This window comes from Lottia gigantea (genome assembly GCF_000327385.1).
Source record: "Lottia gigantea unplaced genomic scaffold LOTGIsca_58, whole genome shotgun sequence".
In the NCBI taxonomy this organism is placed as follows: domain Eukaryota; kingdom Metazoa; phylum Mollusca; class Gastropoda; family Lottiidae; genus Lottia; species Lottia gigantea.
The window spans coordinates 557,527-576,611 of record NW_008709979.1 but is presented as its reverse complement, the minus strand read 5'-3'; the positions used below and the strand labels follow the sequence as shown (position 1 = coordinate 576,611).

General features: G+C 33.5%; 1 protein-coding gene across 1 annotated transcript; it reads right to left on the bottom strand.

Moving 5' to 3' along the window:
* Window positions 1-2,518: 2,518 nt before the first annotated feature.
* On the bottom strand, window positions 2,519-17,617 carry LOTGIDRAFT_127716 (hypothetical protein; the record flags this gene model as incomplete). The annotated part of the gene is made up of 29 exons (XM_009063478.1): window positions 2,519-4,341; window positions 4,587-4,787; window positions 4,964-5,111; window positions 5,240-5,449; window positions 5,679-5,832; window positions 6,077-6,182; window positions 6,291-6,370; window positions 6,550-6,762; window positions 6,897-7,819; window positions 8,065-8,202; window positions 8,532-8,709; window positions 9,011-9,360; window positions 9,580-9,633; window positions 10,157-10,277; window positions 10,571-10,720; window positions 11,485-11,540; window positions 11,727-11,793; window positions 12,649-12,762; window positions 13,023-13,165; window positions 13,374-13,538; window positions 13,776-14,001; window positions 14,192-14,336; window positions 14,566-14,758; window positions 14,924-15,044; window positions 15,380-15,527; window positions 15,659-15,773; window positions 16,069-16,296; window positions 17,241-17,306; window positions 17,522-17,617. The coding sequence occupies 29 exons, from the start codon at window positions 17,615-17,617 to the stop codon at window positions 2,519-2,521; spliced, it is 6,732 nt and encodes a 2,243-aa protein (XP_009061726.1).
* Window positions 17,618-19,085: the final 1,468 nt, after the last annotated feature.

The window sequence follows — 19,085 nt, the reverse complement described above, 5'->3', positions numbered from 1 at the left end:
GTTTTGTTTTCGACTCGGGACTTGGATGTAGGTTACAGTCTGAAACCTTTTGCAGCATTTTGAACTCTATTGCAATTGAGCTTCGGCATGAAACGGGATTTTAGATCTTTTTGTACCATTTGACTAAAGTAAAGAAAAAATTAGCTTCAGTCTTGGCATTTTAGGAAATTGGCTTAAATAAGTACTTTTCTTGGTTATTATAGTTACGAATTGAATTTAGATACCCGCATGTTTACGTAGTTCGAACAGTATATATATAATTGATTGCTTTGTCTCAGTTTTTTTGTTGTTGGATATCACTTCATCGTATGATTGTTTGAATTTGCTTGTTATTTATTTATTGTATATGTAAATACAGTTTATAGTTCATAATATTGCTCTAGGTATTATCGGTTCAATGTCTATCCATTCTGGCTTTTAGCTTCTTGGGTCTTTTATTTATACATTTTATAGCATAACCAAGTGTATATTTTTAAACTGTTGTAAATACGTATTTATTTGGATATATTATTATTTTACCATTTTGTATCACCATTTTGCACGTATATTGTATACTGTGTATCCGCTGATCTGCTGTATGTGAAATTGCTTGAAGCATGACTTTTGTAACCTCATTTGTTAGTTGCTGTAAAGTTTTTTGCAGGTGAACGATCATCAGTAACAAATGTAGAGAATAGCTTACGAGTATTTAGTTAACAGAAGATCGTCGGATTCGGAGTTTGTCACATCATCTTGCCGTACACAATTTTTCTTTTCATACATTTAAATGTTCAACAATCAATTTGATATAAAGTCAATTCAAACGATTGACAGTGATGGAGATTGCCAAGAGAAATATCAATGTGAACACACAGCTTTAAGATGAACACATTATCCACTTCGTTTTGTTATATGACGTGAGGGGCGGATTCGAAATTCCAAGTCAAAGCTGTTGTTTACACCTATGATGTACTATGAGCAATCGAAATATTTCACTGTCTATTGTTTTAGTTGAGTTAGTATGAAATTGGTGTAAGTCTTGTTAATTATTTATTTTAATGTAAAAATCTTGCCGTTCATTTTAAACGATTTTTTCACTCATATTCAGCCACATAAGGGACGTAACTCCCTTTAAAGTATCTTGCCTAATAATGATAATACTATTATGATCATCATTGCCAACTTGTTTTAATGCTTCTATCGACTTCAGCATATTTATGAGTTTTGTGTGTGTTTCTTTACATGAAAAATATGTCATGGGAAGCGACCTATAATTTGAGCATGAATGCCTTCAAAATATTATTTCAAAAATAATCATTTTTGTGAGTGGCGATTTTCCAATTCAAAATTCAAAAATTTGACGGTTACTTCTCGAAATGGTAAAATTGACGCTGTGACGTACACTGTAAAACTATAGATACAATAGGAAAAGAAGATAAGAATCGCGCCCACATCGTGTCAAGACACCGTACCTCGTCTATGTGCATTTTAAGTAGAAAATACTGTAAAAGCGCATACACGCAAGGTATGTATTCGGGTATGTGGACATGATTCTCTTCTCCTTTCTTCTGTATCGATAATCTTGCTCCATACACATAGCGTGGCTCGTCTATTTGAGTTTTAATGCACAGCCAACTCACTTGAAAAGTAACCACATTCTCTTGGTTGATCTGAAAAAATCTGCGATGTTATTTTCATATTTCAATATTTCACCATGTTTCAAATGTCGAGTCCCTAATACATGCGGGTAATTTTACTTACAATAAACTAAACTAATACCTTACCGTTATTTAATTCTATAAAATTTTGACTTGGTGATTTATTACCTGTTTGATTTTTTTTAACTGTGCGATATATTGTTCTTTTATGCACTAGTCATCTTTGTAAATATTGTATTGTAATTTTCTAAATGTGAATATTTCTGTCAATTGTCTGATGTTGTGTTCTATTAAACAGACGTCTGCTTGCCTTTCATAAAGATTTTTCTATCATACTTTGTTTAATAAATCAATAAAAACAACTGAGTGTGTTACATTCTTTCGAAATTTCAATCTGAATAATTATGAATAAGAATAACGTTCTCCAGTTTACAATAGGCTGAATCGCATTCACATAGATACGATACTCATAATGAAGACGTTTCTATACTCTACCGACGAACCAGGTTGATGATCAACACAGATCAAGAATGCCAGTGCCAGTAGCGAGTAGACTATACCGGTGTGAAACATATGGAGAATGCGTAAAGGCTTTTGATGAGCTTTATAATTTGCCTCGTATATGATTTAACAATGTAACAACGTTTCTTTGATTTATTTAAATAAATTAATCGAATATATTACTGTCATAATTATTTTTGTGTACATTTAAACCATAGAATAGAAAAATATTCCTTAAATAAAATAGATTCTTAATATCTTTAAAATTATCACAGAAGTCTGGTATACGAACACATGTTCTAAAAAGCACATATTAATCCCAAAGCCATCATACTTATATATATAAAATGCACAGCATAAAGGGCTTGTTAATTATACATTTACACAATTCTTATTCCCTCAAAACGATCTCTAGGTTCTGGTTGAAAAGTCTGAGTATAAAGCCTATCTCTCATAGCACTTGACCCTGGTTGACCCCAACGCCTGAAATAGTCATTATTTCTATTGGATCTGACTGCCAAGGTACCTTGTTTCCACTTATGTTGTAAATGCTGTAGATTCTGTTGAAAGATTGTTTGTAGTACTGGCACCTCACTGTTATAAGATGGGTGTCTCAAAGTTCGTAATGTATTTCTGTTCATTGTTTCGTAAAATTCTGAATGAACCGAGCTGATATCCGATAGGTCCGTTTCAGTCATATCCACAGTATACGCATCATCGTCCATTTCATAATCTGGGTCTGGTTCCAAGTTCTGGAGTTTTCTAGTTTCACTGACAACAAATCGTGCAAAGTCTTCTTCACTGTGAGTCTTCTTACACCAATCAATCCTTGTACTGGACATCAAGTGCAGGAAGGTTCCCCAACGATGGAGAAACATACTCACAAATTGGAGACCCAAGGCCAAAGCGAACACTACTAAAAATGCCAAGGACAGTGGTTCATACTTTTCCACAATATAGAAGCCACTTAACTTATCTTGGTTGTTCTGTAGTTGAAGTGCCAAAACTGTCCACAAGAAGTTAAGCATAAAATATATGAAAACTACGTTGTTTCTGATCAAAACCAAGTCTTCTTTGATTTTCTGTTTATGGGCTTTATCTTCGTTAAGAGGGTGTAAGTATTTCTTGATAAGATATTGCCAAAATTCCTCTTCGCTTTCTGGTAGATATTCTACTGGACCGTTACCAATTAATTCCAGATTAATCCAATGAGGATTGTCAGGATCTTGTTCGTAACCTGTGGGTAATTTGTTTTCAGGTCGTGTTGGTCTAGATACTGGATGAACAATTGGTACTGTCGGATTAGGGAAAGGTGGGGGAGGTGGTGGTGGCGGAATTGCTCCTGGATTGTTCTTATGATCTATTTCCTGTTTCAGACCCATTAATGTTTTGATGGCATCCCTTAATTCGTTTATAATAGCAGCGATTCCCAGTAAACTGAAGAAACTGCGATTCTTTTTCTTGGCCTTTTCTTCAGCCAGGATTTTCTGTTCGGCTTCCTCTTCAGGTGTTAATTTTTTTGGTGTTTCTCGAGTACCCCAAGAAACGTTGTTTAGGTTACACAAATAATATACCGTCAGCAGAATAAATGTTGAAGGAACCACCATGAAATATAAGGTACCATATATAAGACAGAACAATTCTTGGGGATGAAGCAATCCAGCAACCACGAATATAATGGCAAGACCACTCAAAAATACTACATTAGGACTGTTGAAGCTCTCTGTGGCGATACTGATAAATGTCCCAACTGTTGCTATCATCATCACGACTGTGTACATGGCCGTCAATGCCGCAGCAGCAGTTATTTGAAGGTTGTTTTTCTGTGTCATACATATAACGATGTAAATAGCCACGGGTATTACTGATATGACGTAAGACCACCACATATCAATACCAAACACCGAATGATAGGAGCCAGTGATCATCAATACCACTGTTGATGGTGCAAGAATCGTAGATGCCATGAGAATAAATTGGTATAAGATATATGGACGACTGATATTATCGTTGATTCGACAGGTTTCCCTCCAAGAAGACAACAAGTCCATCATGTTTGCGAGTGTGGAGGGAGACCACCGACGACGTTGATTAAAGAACTCATTGAACGTTTCGGGAGCAAATGTTAAAGCGTCGGCACCGGCACAGTAATCTATACGATGTCCTTGCTGAAGCAGTAGGGTACATAACCATCTATCTTCGCCTACAAAATACAATTTGAATACTGTTATAATGTAGCTGACACGAAACCATAAATCTTCATAACTTCTATTTCACGAAAAAATGTAATAAGGAGTCAAATTTGGGTTCTGAAATGGGCGGAAGCAAAAATAAACATGGGCATCAGTACATGATGTCTATAATACTATCAAAAACATTGATCGATATGAGAGAAAATCCCAAATCATTGAACTTTTAATCCCACTTCAGAAAGTGGTCAATGTATACCTTGTTCAAATTGAATGTAATGTCTTGCTTCAGTTGGTTTAGTAGTGTACATCTTCATAACATTGTCATCCATCAACGCCGAGGCCCGAAATAAACTAAAACATCCGGGACAACATAATACACATCCGAATACATGTTCGGCAGCCTTCTGTAACCAATGGCCTACAGCATACTCGAATTGTTGATACCACACCATAGGACCTATTTATAGATTACAGGCGATTAAATTTCACCACAGAGACAGAATAAAAGTATGACAGTTTACATAGCTACATTCGAATTATTTACTTTCTAATATGCCTCCCGACTATGCCTTTAGAATGACACTCTTAAAAAAAACGATGCAGCTAAGAATTTATGTAGGAAAAGTACTTTACCTGACCCAATAGGATGAATTCTTCCACAAACAGCTCCGACCTTCTTGTTCTTCTTCATTCTGTCAATCAACAATTTAACTGATTCTGGTTTGAAATCAACATCACCATCCAAAGCCAGAATGAAGGTGTTTTCTGCTTGTTGCATGACCTGAAATTTCCAATACATTGTTTATAACAACATCACATAGTTGTAGTAATGAACATGGTGTACTGCATTGTGTTCTGTTTATTTTTGGTAAAACCAATCATCTGAGATTATTTGGATGATAGGCTTACCTTTTCGTATTTTTCTGGTGTCATTCGCATTAGAAGAGATCTGAGTGGTGCAGTTTTTTGTTTCCTCTTTGATTTTCCTTTCTTCCTGTTTCTGACTCTGTTATTATCTTCTCCTTCATGCTCATGTAGTTCTGTTTCGTCAACTGTTCTCATATCAGAATCTTTACCTCCCAGTAGGCGGTATCCAAGTAGATAATACATATACATACACTGAAAATAGATCAAATCATAACTAATAATGTATACACTAACAATGCGTGGAAATTGATGATAATGCAATGAAAAAAGAAAATAATGCATCTGCACATACTGAAATAGCCCGATCTGGCCCTACCCGTTCCTCTGACCGGATATATGGATACGATAACGTGACCATACACAGGTAACAATTCGCCATTAATAATTTATGTTATGTGTTATTATTAGGAATTTCCCTTACCTGAGACCATCTTTTCCTGTGTCGTATCATGTTCTTGTTTTTGATATGGACTATCATTCTTGTTTGACCAGGCATGGTAAAGACCAGACGTCCTCCGTATGGTGTTGGTATTTTTACTGGTGGTGCGATTATAATTGGTCCTTTAACTACTGATCTGTAATAAATATAATACTAGTTGAATAGGCTTCTGAGCTTAAAATAATTTGATTCTAGTTATAACGGATAATTAATAATGACATTCTCGTAGCTGGATGGGTGCTCAGTTTACAAAACCTGAAACCTGCTACAAGGAGCGACATCTAAGTGAATCGATAGATTTGATGGACCAATTTGAATCGACGACTAAAAACCTCACTTCTGACGCTAGTTGTCGTTAGTTAAAATATAATAGTGCATACCTTGCAGCATCTTCCATACACTCTATCAACTGTTGAACAAAACCATTTGGAACATATTTATTAAAGTCATCATCTATTTCAAACGCATCATCAAATATAATGTGAACTGGAATAAAAATATCAAAATGTAAATTGTTATATTATGTCTTTTTCTGATAAGGAGAACAGAAGAAACTAGTTGTATTAAGGTATGGAAATATAGAATAAAACCTACTTTCAAAGTTGTAATAATCAGGATCTCTGATTCGAAATTGCTGTTGAGCTAAACGACTGGCACATTGTACATAATCCAATCTAGAATAGAATAAAATAGCATCATAGCAATGATTATTGAAGCACTTTTCTCTCTAAAGAGACATGCTCAGCTTACATGAGTCCTGATGCTACAATTTGACTGTCTTCGTTCACTTGCTCTTCGGATTATCTTCTGAGTGTGATTTTCACCACCAGATTGTTACAAGAAATTATCATACCTGTACAGAGATTTGAGAAGTTGCGTCATTTCCTGTCTAGTCTCGTGCCACATTGTTGCGCATGCGTAGATAGTAGGTATTATATAATCCTCTGTAAGTTTACCAGTAACACTATCTCTTCGAGTTCGTCGAACTTCCTGATCAATCCTTCTCCTTCTCATTGTAAGGTTAAAATCAGGAAATATTCCATCATAGTGAGGGGTCACAAACAACCTAAAAAGTTAAAGGTACATAAAGACATTTATTTCGAAAAAAAATCTGTTTCCTTCGTTAAAATAGTATTTAAAAGAGATTTGATGACGATGAAGCAATTTGATTTGATGTCTAGGATAAAAAGAGCTACTTACTTTTCTGTTTTAGCCATTCGTTCACATTGAGGAAACCACACATGTGAGACAATTAAGCAATAGGAAATCCAGAGGGCACCAGCACAGCCAAGTGGAATGATCATTTTATTGATTTCGACGTCGGAGCACATCCAATTCCCCACAAACCAATGTGACGGAATAAACATATACTGACATTGTAGATAAATACACATTAAACTGATCGGTGGTGACAGGAGTAACGGTAGGGCAAAGGCTGTTTTCTGCATATGGAGCTTACAAGCCATACCGGCTAAATAAGTACAGACGATTCCGGAGCCGATATGTAGATACATTAAACTGTAGGTTGTAAAATGTGCTATTGCATCATTGGAATCAGGATCGTCATTACTTGTATCTGGTAGTTTAAATGGTGCATCCACCAAAAGATACGCCATGAGCACTGCCATTCCAATTTTCAAAGGACCAATTAAGAAAAAAGACGTTTCTTTGACATCTTGCATTTCACATCGCCAACTTCTGAAAGAGGGTCGTATCTTGCCACAAAGACTCCATTCTCCTGATATAAAATTCTCAATCCAACCAACAGAAATCAAAATGGCCGCCACTGGAAGCTCCCATTTCAATGAAGAAAATTCTATGTTAATCCTTGAATTGTCGAATATTTGGAGTAGTGTATGATCGCCCACACTGGTAAAATCAGATATAGTGAAGAAGAATAAAGCAGCAGCTTGACAAACAAAGGCCAATAGAGAACAAAACATTTTCAAATAATCCCACAAACTACAAGCTATTTTCTTTTCGTGAAAAATCAAACTGAGGAATCCTGGAATTTGAAAGATGGTAAATGTCACGGTGATACCACGAAAAAAATCGGTACCCGGTAGAACTCGGAATAGCAACAACGACATGCCCACTATCTGCATCATTTCCAGCAGCAACATCTGGAAGAAAACATATTAAAAGTGAGTTAGGTCAATTTTGAATGAAATTTCATTTACCTCGAACCTTATAATCATCGGATCGAAAAGTTGCAGTTTATACAGCTGTATGCCATACTTTTTTTTTGTAGACAATATTTTATTCATATAGAATGCTTTATCATTAGAAGAAGAAGCATTAGGAATCATAAGGTTGATCGGCATTGAAGTATTGGTATAATAAACTGAATTAAAAAATACACACTTACGATGATAAACATTTTCAAAGACGGCCATTCTTTGCCACCAAACAATATTTTCATGACGGCATTTAACCAGCTCCATAAGATCGGTGAACACAAACAAAACAGTAGTACAACAGAACTCTCTCCTTTCGACTTTTCATCCTATAACATTATTATTTAGTTTCATGAAATCAAACTTATTCTATTATATCTCCCATTTCATAACGTGGTAGTGTGCGGCAAATTATTAACAAAGGAATTCATAAGACAAGGTTTTTCTTACTAAAAATATTCCTAAAAACCAAATTATTTGTAAAAACAGGATTAAGTAAAAATAAATACCGATTGTTTTGAAGCGGGCACACACTTCCCTTATCTACAATCTAATTTTTCGCATCACGTTAGTTGGCTAAACCTTTTAAAAATCCACACAGAAATGGTTACAACTAGATAAATAGGTATCTAAAATCAACAAAAAGAACGTAACTTACCCCTTTAATTCCAGATGTCATGAGCAGTAATGAGATTCGACTAGCTACAGTACTAGCTAATATCACAATCACCACGAATAAATACAGAAATAATCGAATACATTTTAGGATTTCTTTAAATATAGCCTCATCATCGTCGACTTCTCGTTCTTTGACTTGAAAAACATCGTATGGACGCCTAAAACATAATAAAAATGGATAATAGACATTTCAAGAGTTACATTATCAGATCAATGTTACCATATGAGTTCGGAAACAAGCTGAAAGTACGGGAACTATTACAATTAACCTACCACTGATCATCCTCAAATTGGTCTTCCTCTACAGTCTCATCACCTTGATTGTCAGAAGACTCATTATCGGATGGTGGGGTTTTCTGGATTTCAGCGTATTGTGGATCATCAAGTGAGTTACTGCTATGATGGTAATCATCAGACTGTCCAGCAATAGAACGATCTGCTAACGAGTAGGAGCTTGACATCATATCTGGCGGTGTAGTGTGTCCATCGTTGTAAGAAATGCTGGGACGGTGGCTGGTGTTTCTAGAAGTTCCTTGAGGGTCTGGTGGTTTCAGCAAGCAATTTAAACTTTCTGATATATTAGCCATGGTCATCCTTCTTCTCGACAAATCAACATCGGACAATCCCGAAGCTGCCAGATTGGGTACAGATAGTCTTTTACCATAATTGCGATTATTGGGTTGTAAATTCAGACAGTCTGTAGAAGCATGACCACTATCTCTGGACAGATTGTAATAACTGAAATCTTCACTTTCTGTCATAATAGTCAACAATGAGGCTTGTGACTCCCTCAACTTTTTCTCTGTCTTCTGAAAGTAACGAATTTGTTCAATGAGCCGAAACAGTCATAAAATTAATTCATTTCGCCAAGGGCAAAGGTTGTCTCCTAATACCTATTTTCACAAAACTTAAGATATTTCCGCAATTCAATCAAATCTATGCAAAATATTATTGATGGATAATTTCATAAAACAGGAGTGGTAAATAAAGCAGTGTGCAACCAATACAAGAATAACAAACAAACAAACCTTTTGCTTTAAAACAGTATCCAGTAGTTCCTTGTGTTCTAATTTCAGGAATACCTATATGACAATATAGAAATTAAGTTATAAAGATATTATACCAGTATTTAAGACGTCATGCATTCCACAACTTCTCAACAATCTCGATTGGTTGTAGACACGATCAGACTATATATTTGCACTCAAAAGACAAGATACACCTATATCATTGCAAAAGGTCATTAAATTTCCTTTCCTTAGGGTTATACTTTATCTTAAGTATAGAATAATGATTTGATCGAATATTATTATATTCAAATGTGATTGTCCCCAAGGCGGTTAACAATATACATCTATTTGAGAGCAGTGAGTTCGTTTTATTTTTTACAATTATATAATGCATTTGTCATCCGAATCTATATTTGAAATCTACGGTTGAATAAATCGAACCTTCCCTGTTCAAAAGTGTCTGTGTTATTATCGCTGTTTAAATACGTCAATATTTTATGGATAAAACTTTAACTTCTTGAAATATTTTCCTTCTTCGACACATCCACATTTGACAAGGTCTTCAAAGAGGGCGATCGCTCATCAGATAACATACCTTAGTTCGACCCAACTGATAATCCTTTATACCATTTTTATCACAAATTTCCTGACATCTTGTCAAGATAGAACCAGTTCCAACGTCTTCCAAATCAAGATTATTTAAGAGTTCGCCATACCTATATAAATCAATGGTAAACAAACTGTCACCCAATGCAATGCCACGATAATTCAAGGAAACATAAATTGCACGGATACAGTTTTCCAAATTTAGTATCATTTGGAAATTGTGTTCACCTGTTCTAGTAAATAAAACCTCTGAGCATTTGTCACCAAATGGTGAAATAAATGAACTGGGATAAATGTGCTGTTTGAACTAGAAATTTCACTATGATAGATAACCTTTGAATGTGTAATATCGACATCCTTGGGGGACAAAACGTTTAACGTTAGTGATTTAAACGCTAATTACCTTTCTGAAAAATCCTGGTAATGTATTCTTATAGGAAATCCATCTCGCCTTAACTGTGTTATTTCCATTAGACCATTACACCTTAACTGCCTTCTAACAAGTTCTGTGTCAAATTGATTTGGTGCTAGAGTAGTGTTTGGTTTCACACATCTAAAAATATAAATAATGGATACTAGCGAGGTCTCTAGGAGTGCTTCATTAAAGGAGATTATAGTCATTTCGCGGAAACTTGACTTTTACAATGATTATGATATTTGATTTTTTATGGAAATCGTTATCTGATGCATCTTTCTCTATCAGGAATAAGTAGACTGACCCCTTATAAATACCTGTAAACCCAATGTAACATTAAAGGATATTCCGCTTTTTTGTAAAATATTTTCATTTTTAAAAACGCCGTAAATTATACTTGAAAATATTTCTAAAGTATGCAATTTATGTATCTTCTTGATCAAACTGAATTGGTTTTAAAAGGGTTAATTAAAAACGGAGAGTACTTATTGTTAATTAAGCAGTTTGACCTAGCTTTGGTGTGACCAATAATGGCTCGATATTGTTAACTGAAACTTTTAGCATACGTAGGAGACATATTTCTCTACAATTGGGCGTTTATTTAACTCAAATCCGTACAGAAGTTTTCAAACAGCTTCGAAAACGCATAAAGAAATTAAAAACCTTACCAACCTTTTTTATATATTTTTGTCGTTTAAAAATTAACGGCTGGAATTTTTTAGTTATACTTCCAGATACGTTAAAGGGCACATTTCTCTAGATTTTTGAGTGTAGTTTTCGCAAATTTGAGCAAAAAAAAAATTCCGACCTACAAAAAAAGCGGAATGTCCCTTTAAATATTATTTGCACTGCAAAATCTTCCAGTGAACTATGTGTAGAGTTAAAATTACTAATATACTTACCTAACAAACAATGGTTGAGCACGGTTCAGTTTAGAGATCAGATCAGCTAGAGATCGCTGTAAATAACCAAATAAATACATTAATTTTCGCTAAATAAGATTTTGAAAGTTGCTTATACCCAACGTTTTTGTAAAATTTGATGATTATTTTATGGTTTTACCAAAGTATATGGGCCCTATGCTTTGAATATTTCATAAGAGAAAAGTTAATAGAATTCGTAGAAGGTCTCAATGACAACATACCTTAAAATGACTAGTAACTGTGGGTTTGGATCTAAGAGATGTTGATAGACTTGATGAACTGCTGGATCTAAAAATTATAAAATTAATTTTATTATTAGATGGTCATATCACTAACCCAACCCAAACGATTTAAATAATTGATATCAACATTTTTAGTTTTAACTGTTTTATTTAAGGTGTGACGTTAATATAAATTTGATTAATTTCATGATACCCTTCATAGAGAATAGGGTTTGTAAGGCTCCGAATCTTTGATTTCGTATCGTGATGTGGTTTTCCTGGTTGCACAGACTGTCCACCTACAGCCAGCCCAAACACTAGACCAGACAGGTGTGAACGATAGGTGGAGAGAAAATGATGGTCATCGATGACGTCGTCAACATGTAAAAAGGGTGCTATAATTAATGTCTTAACAAGTATATTTGTTAATCCAGTCAAGTGTACGTTTGACAAATAACCCAACTTGTTAAAACTACATAGCCTGTCACTCAAATATATCTCATCCCCTCACCAACACATCAGTTAATATTAGATAGTATGAAATAATTCTAAATGACAACATGTAGTTTGTGAATGACGTCTAACACTCTAATATCATTGACTTATCAACTATTACCAAAGAAAACATGACATTCAATGGTAAATCATATAAGGTTCTTTGAAATGTGGAAGGAAGTTGAGGGAAGCGCTCGACACGGACATAAGTATTAAAAATCCGATCGAAACAACACTAAACAAAAAAAAATTTTTATTTTTTGAATGGTTATTTGTAAATATAATCTACACAATTTTGGCGTTTTGTGTCCTCGCAGTTAAATATTTTAACTCAACTTGCAAGAGAAGCAAATAGGCAATTATTTTTACTATTAGCTACTTAGACACTACTTTCCTTTGTGTGGTGAATAATACCTGTTTAATTTACCTTTCATTTAAACTAGTATGTTGAAAAACAGGACTAGAAACATTGTTGTCTTGTTGACCTATATTTGGCCAGGATTGGGGTAATGTAGGACGGGATGTAGATTTACTTGCAAAACTGAAATTAGAATTGTTACATTCAAATACTTTAAGTAAAGGATGATATCCCTTTCAAGTAACAATAAGTTGTTGTCTTATTTAAATGTTTTAGACGTATACGTAAATGGTTTAGGTATTTTGCCTCCGGGCAAGTATAAAATGGAAATGATTTATTGAATTATCGTAAATTATCTGAAAAATTATAGTAGGTATCCTTTGCCGTTATAATGAATCTATCCGTGGCACATAGGAAAACAACCTCCAGATTTTTTTACTTACTCTGATATGGTACCGGTTGCTGATAAAGAAGCAGTTAATAATTCTCTAATAAATTCATTTTGACAATTAACGAGACAGTTAACTATATCACTACTAAGTTTATCTCTATTTCTTTCTAAAAACCCTTCAGCATCATAGTATACCTACAAATAAAACATTACTTTTATTTTTCATACATACGTATACAATATAAGTTGTCAAAGCTTAGATGTAACATCACACTTAATAGGATCCAATTTAAACTGTTATCAGTTGGAAAATGGAAAATCCGAAAGCTTCTGACCTAATGAAAACGAAAGAGTAGCCCAAACCTCGCTTAACATGTGCGCAAATATAATGAAATATTCATACCTTTTCCGCATAATGTGACACTCCGAAGATGCAATGGTTTCCTTTTGGTGGTATATATCTATCATTAGGACTACAGTAACGATTCAGTTTATGGACAAGTGAAGCATCCGAAGATTGTGGAAATGTTGACTCTTCATCCAGCAGTGGTAAAATACCATAGGATTTCTGAAAATAATATCAATACAATGTACTTTGTTTGATTATGGGCTGTTATAGGCAATGATGAAGTTATATTACTTGACCTAACTATACGGAAATTTAAAAAAGTTGCTCATTAAAACATTTAGGAACGGTGGAGATCAGAAAAAATATTATTTTCTTTTATTAGAGCTGTCGTACTCCGCATGTCAACAAATAAATAAATACGAAATTTGAGTTGATTTAATAAAAAATTCCACTGACCAAAAATATCAACTCTAAAACATCTTCATTAGATCGGTACGTAATATCAGTCCAATTTATTCCCTCTATTTCATACTCTTTCTGCTCTCGTGGAAATACATAGTCCATAAAGTGTTGCTGGAGACGTTCATTGGACACATTGATGAGAAATTGATCAAAGCTGTTTCTTTCAAAATTCTCAAATCCAGACATGTCTAAAAGACCAATGGATGGTCCATCGGTAGAGCTGAAATAATAAAATCATCGTTATTCATACACATACTCGAGTTGGTAATGCGTAATATGAGAGGAGGTTTTCATGTTCATAGCATAGCTCTAGAGAATAAGAGTTTAATTTCCAGATTGTTACAATTATTGATATAGATTACAAAGAAATTGGTTTCGATTACAAACTGTATAGTTTGAGATATGCTTACTTTCTGTTCAGCAGACTATCCGAGGAGAGATTTCTGTTTATCTGACCCACGATCCACCCAAATAATCTCGCATACAGTTCTTTACACAAAGCATCACGACTGTTGTTGGCTTCTCTTTCATTCTTTGGACATCTGAAACTTTCACCTGAATCACAAGATAGAAATTGTTAATTGAAAGTGTTCATATTAAACGAGGTGCATGGAAATCTATTTTGTCAAATATTTAAAAAAATTGGTATGGCCGTTTGTTACGTTGAGTTTGATAGGAACCGGTAAATGTCTGCACCCCTTTTTACTTAAATTATAATGACTGAGTTTGACTAAGGCAACATATGTTGTTCTAAGACCTCGTGAGATGATGAGCACAGACTTACCTCGAATTATATTAACTTGTGATACCAATGCATCCATAAAGCCTTGTGTATCAGATATACGCAGTAGATTACAAACAGCCTTCAGTGGATAGTCATCAGCTATTGTTACACCTTCGGCATCTAGATTCGGTATGAATTCAATGTTAGCTAGATTCAGTATGGCCGAAATCGTCATGTGGATGAAAGTCAAATCCTAAAATAACAATTGAAGTAAAAAGTTGAGTATGCATATTGTCAAAGTTTGTCAGTCTTGTAATGCGAAAGTAGTTGAGAAGCTTGATTATAAGAAGGTTAATATCATGGTTTCGATGTTTTTGGACATAAGGAAAAGAAAGATCATTTTCAAATTTATCATTACCTCTTCAGTAAATCCTATTTGATACATGATATTAGTTAAATTATCATACATCTGTTTATAATACAACAATTGGTTTTTAGAACCAAATACTGGTTGATTGGTATTAGCATCTTTGAGTATTCTGAAATAACATCAAGCAGCAAATTAATATATGCAAAAGCTTATCTATATCTCCGGACATATCTAGGCAGTTTGGACATAAGAATATAAGTTTTCTTCAACTGGATCAATAATTCTGCATTTATTGGCTGTACACTAATAGAAATGAGAAAGAATGATAGCATGAACCGCAAAATTGTAAACGAAATATTTGTGATTTACAAAACAGTTTCGAACTACATTTTTTCCATGATCTTCAAAAATTCCATCAGATCAATAAACAAATGAAGTAAGGAACATGGTCAAGCTCAACTAAGTTTAATATATTGGAAAATATTATCTATATAAAAAAATTACCTGTAATGATTTGGATCTTCCAAGAAGTAATACAGCAGTTTCTCCCGGGACATTCCAGCAAGTAAGGCGTAGAAAATATGGAAATTTTTTTCTCCGCGACATCTGTGAACCACTCGAGATTTCTCCAATATATAATCATGAAATTTTGCTGAAAAGGAACCAACATTTCATGAAATTGCAATTATATTGAATCATATTTTGTCTCATATTTATGTTGCTTCGAGAATAATAGCTTTCTCATGATAGAAATACAGATAAAGATAATTGTGAGTTTCTTACCTCCTAATATTTCACCATTGTCTTTATAATAGAGTTCCACAAATTTACCAAATCTACTCGAGTTGTTATTAACAACAGTTGAAGCATTACCAAAAGCTTCAAGTAAAGGATTCACCTGTAATATAAACCGGAACAATGATAATCTACGCAAGTAATGTAGCTTGTATCCGACATTTGATTGCACTCGTGATCAGTACTTCTCGTAGAAAAAAGATACCTATGGTATAGCCCTTCCAATCTATTTTAGGCAATTTAAGAACAGATTGGGGAGTTATCATACGATCTCACAAAAATGTAAGGGCGTCTGAAATACCATCAAGGTCAAACTATACACGTCTTTTATATTTAAACTTATATCCTTGTGGTTTACTACTTTTAACGCTTCATTGCAATGCAAAATCTTCACATACCTGAACTATTTTATCCAGATATTGCCTGTCCTCACTAGAGCTAACATGCATCAAATGACGAATGATATATTTAGATGATTCTGTTTTGCCGGCTCCTGATTCACCACTCACTAGGATACATTGGCTCATACCAGAATCCAACATGTTCCTATAACATTGGTCAGCAACCCAAAAAAGATGAGGAGGGTTGTTACTTCGCACCGATACACTAGAGTAAGATGCATGGTTCTGAAATAATAAAGAAATATTTAAAATAGAACGTCCATCAGAATACAGTAATATTCATCAGCAGTATAAAGTAATATTCATCAGCAGTATAAAGTAATATTCATCAGCAGTGTAAAGTAATATTCAACCAGCAGTGTAAAGTAATATTCATCAGCAGTGTAAAGTAATATTCATCAGCAGTGTAAAGTAATATTCAACCAGCAGTGTAAAGTAATATTCATCAGCAGTGTAAAGTAATATTCATCAGCATTATAAAGTCATATTCAACAGCAGTGTAAAGTAATATTCAACAGCAGTATAAAGTAATATTCAACAGCAGTATAAAGTAATATTCAACCAGCAGTGTAAAGTAATATTCAACCAGCAGTGTAAAGTAATATTCAACAGCAGTATAAAGTAATATTCAACAGCAGTATAAAGTAATATTCATCAGCAGTGTAAAGTAATATTCAACCAGCAGTGTAAAGTAATATTCATCAGCAGTGTAAAGTAATATTCAACCAGCAGTATAAAGTAATATTCAACCAGCAGTGTAAAGTAATATTCAACCAGCAGTATAAAGTAATATTCAACCAGCAATGTAAAGTAATATTCAACCAGCAGTGTAAAGTAATATTCAACCAGCATATATAGTAATATTCAACCAGCATGTAAAGTAATATTCAACCAGCATGTATAGTAATATTCAACCAGCATGTAAAGTAATATTCAACAAGCACGTAAAGTATTACATGTAAGCAGTGTAAAGTAATATTCAAAGAGCAGTGTAAAGTAATATTCAATTAGCAGTTTAACGTAATATTCAATTAGTAGTGTAAAGTAATATTCAATCAGCAGGGTAGTAATAAGTAATATTCAATTAGCAGTGTAAAGTAATATTCAATTAGGAGGATAAAATCAATTAATTAATGAAATTGATTAAAAACAATGGTCCTTGTACTTACTCTTTCATCAAAAATATTGGTTGGTTTACAGGGATTGACTGCGACCAATATATCACCAATATACGTCTGAAACAATAACATGTATCAGTTTTATTGTTTCTTTAACAGTTTCCAGTATAATGTGTTTGTATGACTACTGCCACTGTAAAGATTGTGCATTTTCTGTGTCTCATAACTTCTTTTCATTTTATAACACTTGTATACAGGAAGCGATTTCAATCACATAGCAGTAGGCAAGATACTGAGCAAACGAAAGAAAGCTGATGATACTGTATACTTACATAGAATCTGTCTCTTTCATATCGTTTCTTTAATGTTTGTAGAATGTTATTTTCATCCAAAATTTCAAGTTGACATAAATCATCAATCACTCCCATTGTAATATCTTCTGTAAAACCTTAGTTCCCGATGTACATGCTTTAAGGTCTAAAATACAATTCCACATTTACTAGTAACTCATGGGTGAAGAGTTTCTATCCAAATATTGTACATTGGGCACACTTGCAAGGTTCTATTTGTACCTCTCTGTTATTCTATCAACGTCTGTGGTTTTAATCAGATTATGACTGCCCTAAGCAAATAGCATTTGTAGTGATATCTTGAAAGCCTCTATTGAATATGTTTGAAGTTAAGATAGTTATATGATATGACAGTGTTCGTTCAATTCAGGTATAACTTCAATGAGCCAATTATAATTCTTTTGCACCAATCTCGCTTATGTTCAAATTCAAGCCTTAATTTTGATAAGATAATTCTTTTATCGAAAACTCCTCTAGACATATCCAGCTATTTTCATTTACTGGATATTGCCGTAAGCAACGTTTCAATAATTTACATTATATAGTCTCATGATCACATTGTGGTCCCGAATGAACATGAATATTTCGCTATTTAACGAAATGATTGAAACCAGAAAACGTTGTATCTATATATAACATCAATAACTAACCCATCTAGATTCAATACAAATTCATACGGATTTTAAATTTAAAGAAAATAGGAATATTTCTTAGTTTTTTCAAGTACAGGGAAAATGTATTGATAACAAAATCAAACTTAAGTAAAATATAAAAAAAAAAATTTCTAAAAATTAATGAGCTAATCAAAAAATTATAAAATCAAAGTAAACATGCAAATGTTGACTTACAGTTAATAGGTAAATCCGTTTATAAACCGAAATTAATTTCCACTATCTTTGTTTCTAGTCCTCATTAGTGGCTGTCAAAAATACAAATGATAAATTCTAAATAATTTTCTCTATGTATATAGGCCGCCACTAATTAAAGAACAGATATGCATGTCAAAGGCTTTTCAAGGTTGAGAAAATCTTTTGATTAGCATCCCGTCATTTATCAAAATAATAAGTGATGATGAGAGGTCATAAGTTGACCACTGTCCACTACTGTCCACTTCAATAAAAGGTCATTTTTAATCATTTCTATTGTCTTAACTTTTAATTAACTTATGTTGTTTATCTTGAACTCTGTTCAGACAAACAATTGCATGTCTTTTGTTAAGTATTTTCAGATAGAACACGGGTTGTTCATTAGGCGACCCGGTCAGGTCATATTGCAATATTGAGAGCAAAACATTTTAATTTTAACTTATATTGTTTCATATGTGATTGATTATAGAAATATGATTTATTATTGAAAATTGAGTTTTGTTATATATTACAATATATGAGTCATGTATTTTTTTTTTACCTTTTTAAATATTTGACTGTCTGTGTATTTGACTTACAGCAATATAGAGTATATCATCAATTTACTTGAAAAAATCGTTTGTTGAGGGATGGTTAAAATCACGTTATTTAAATTACAATGCATTTATATAAATATATAT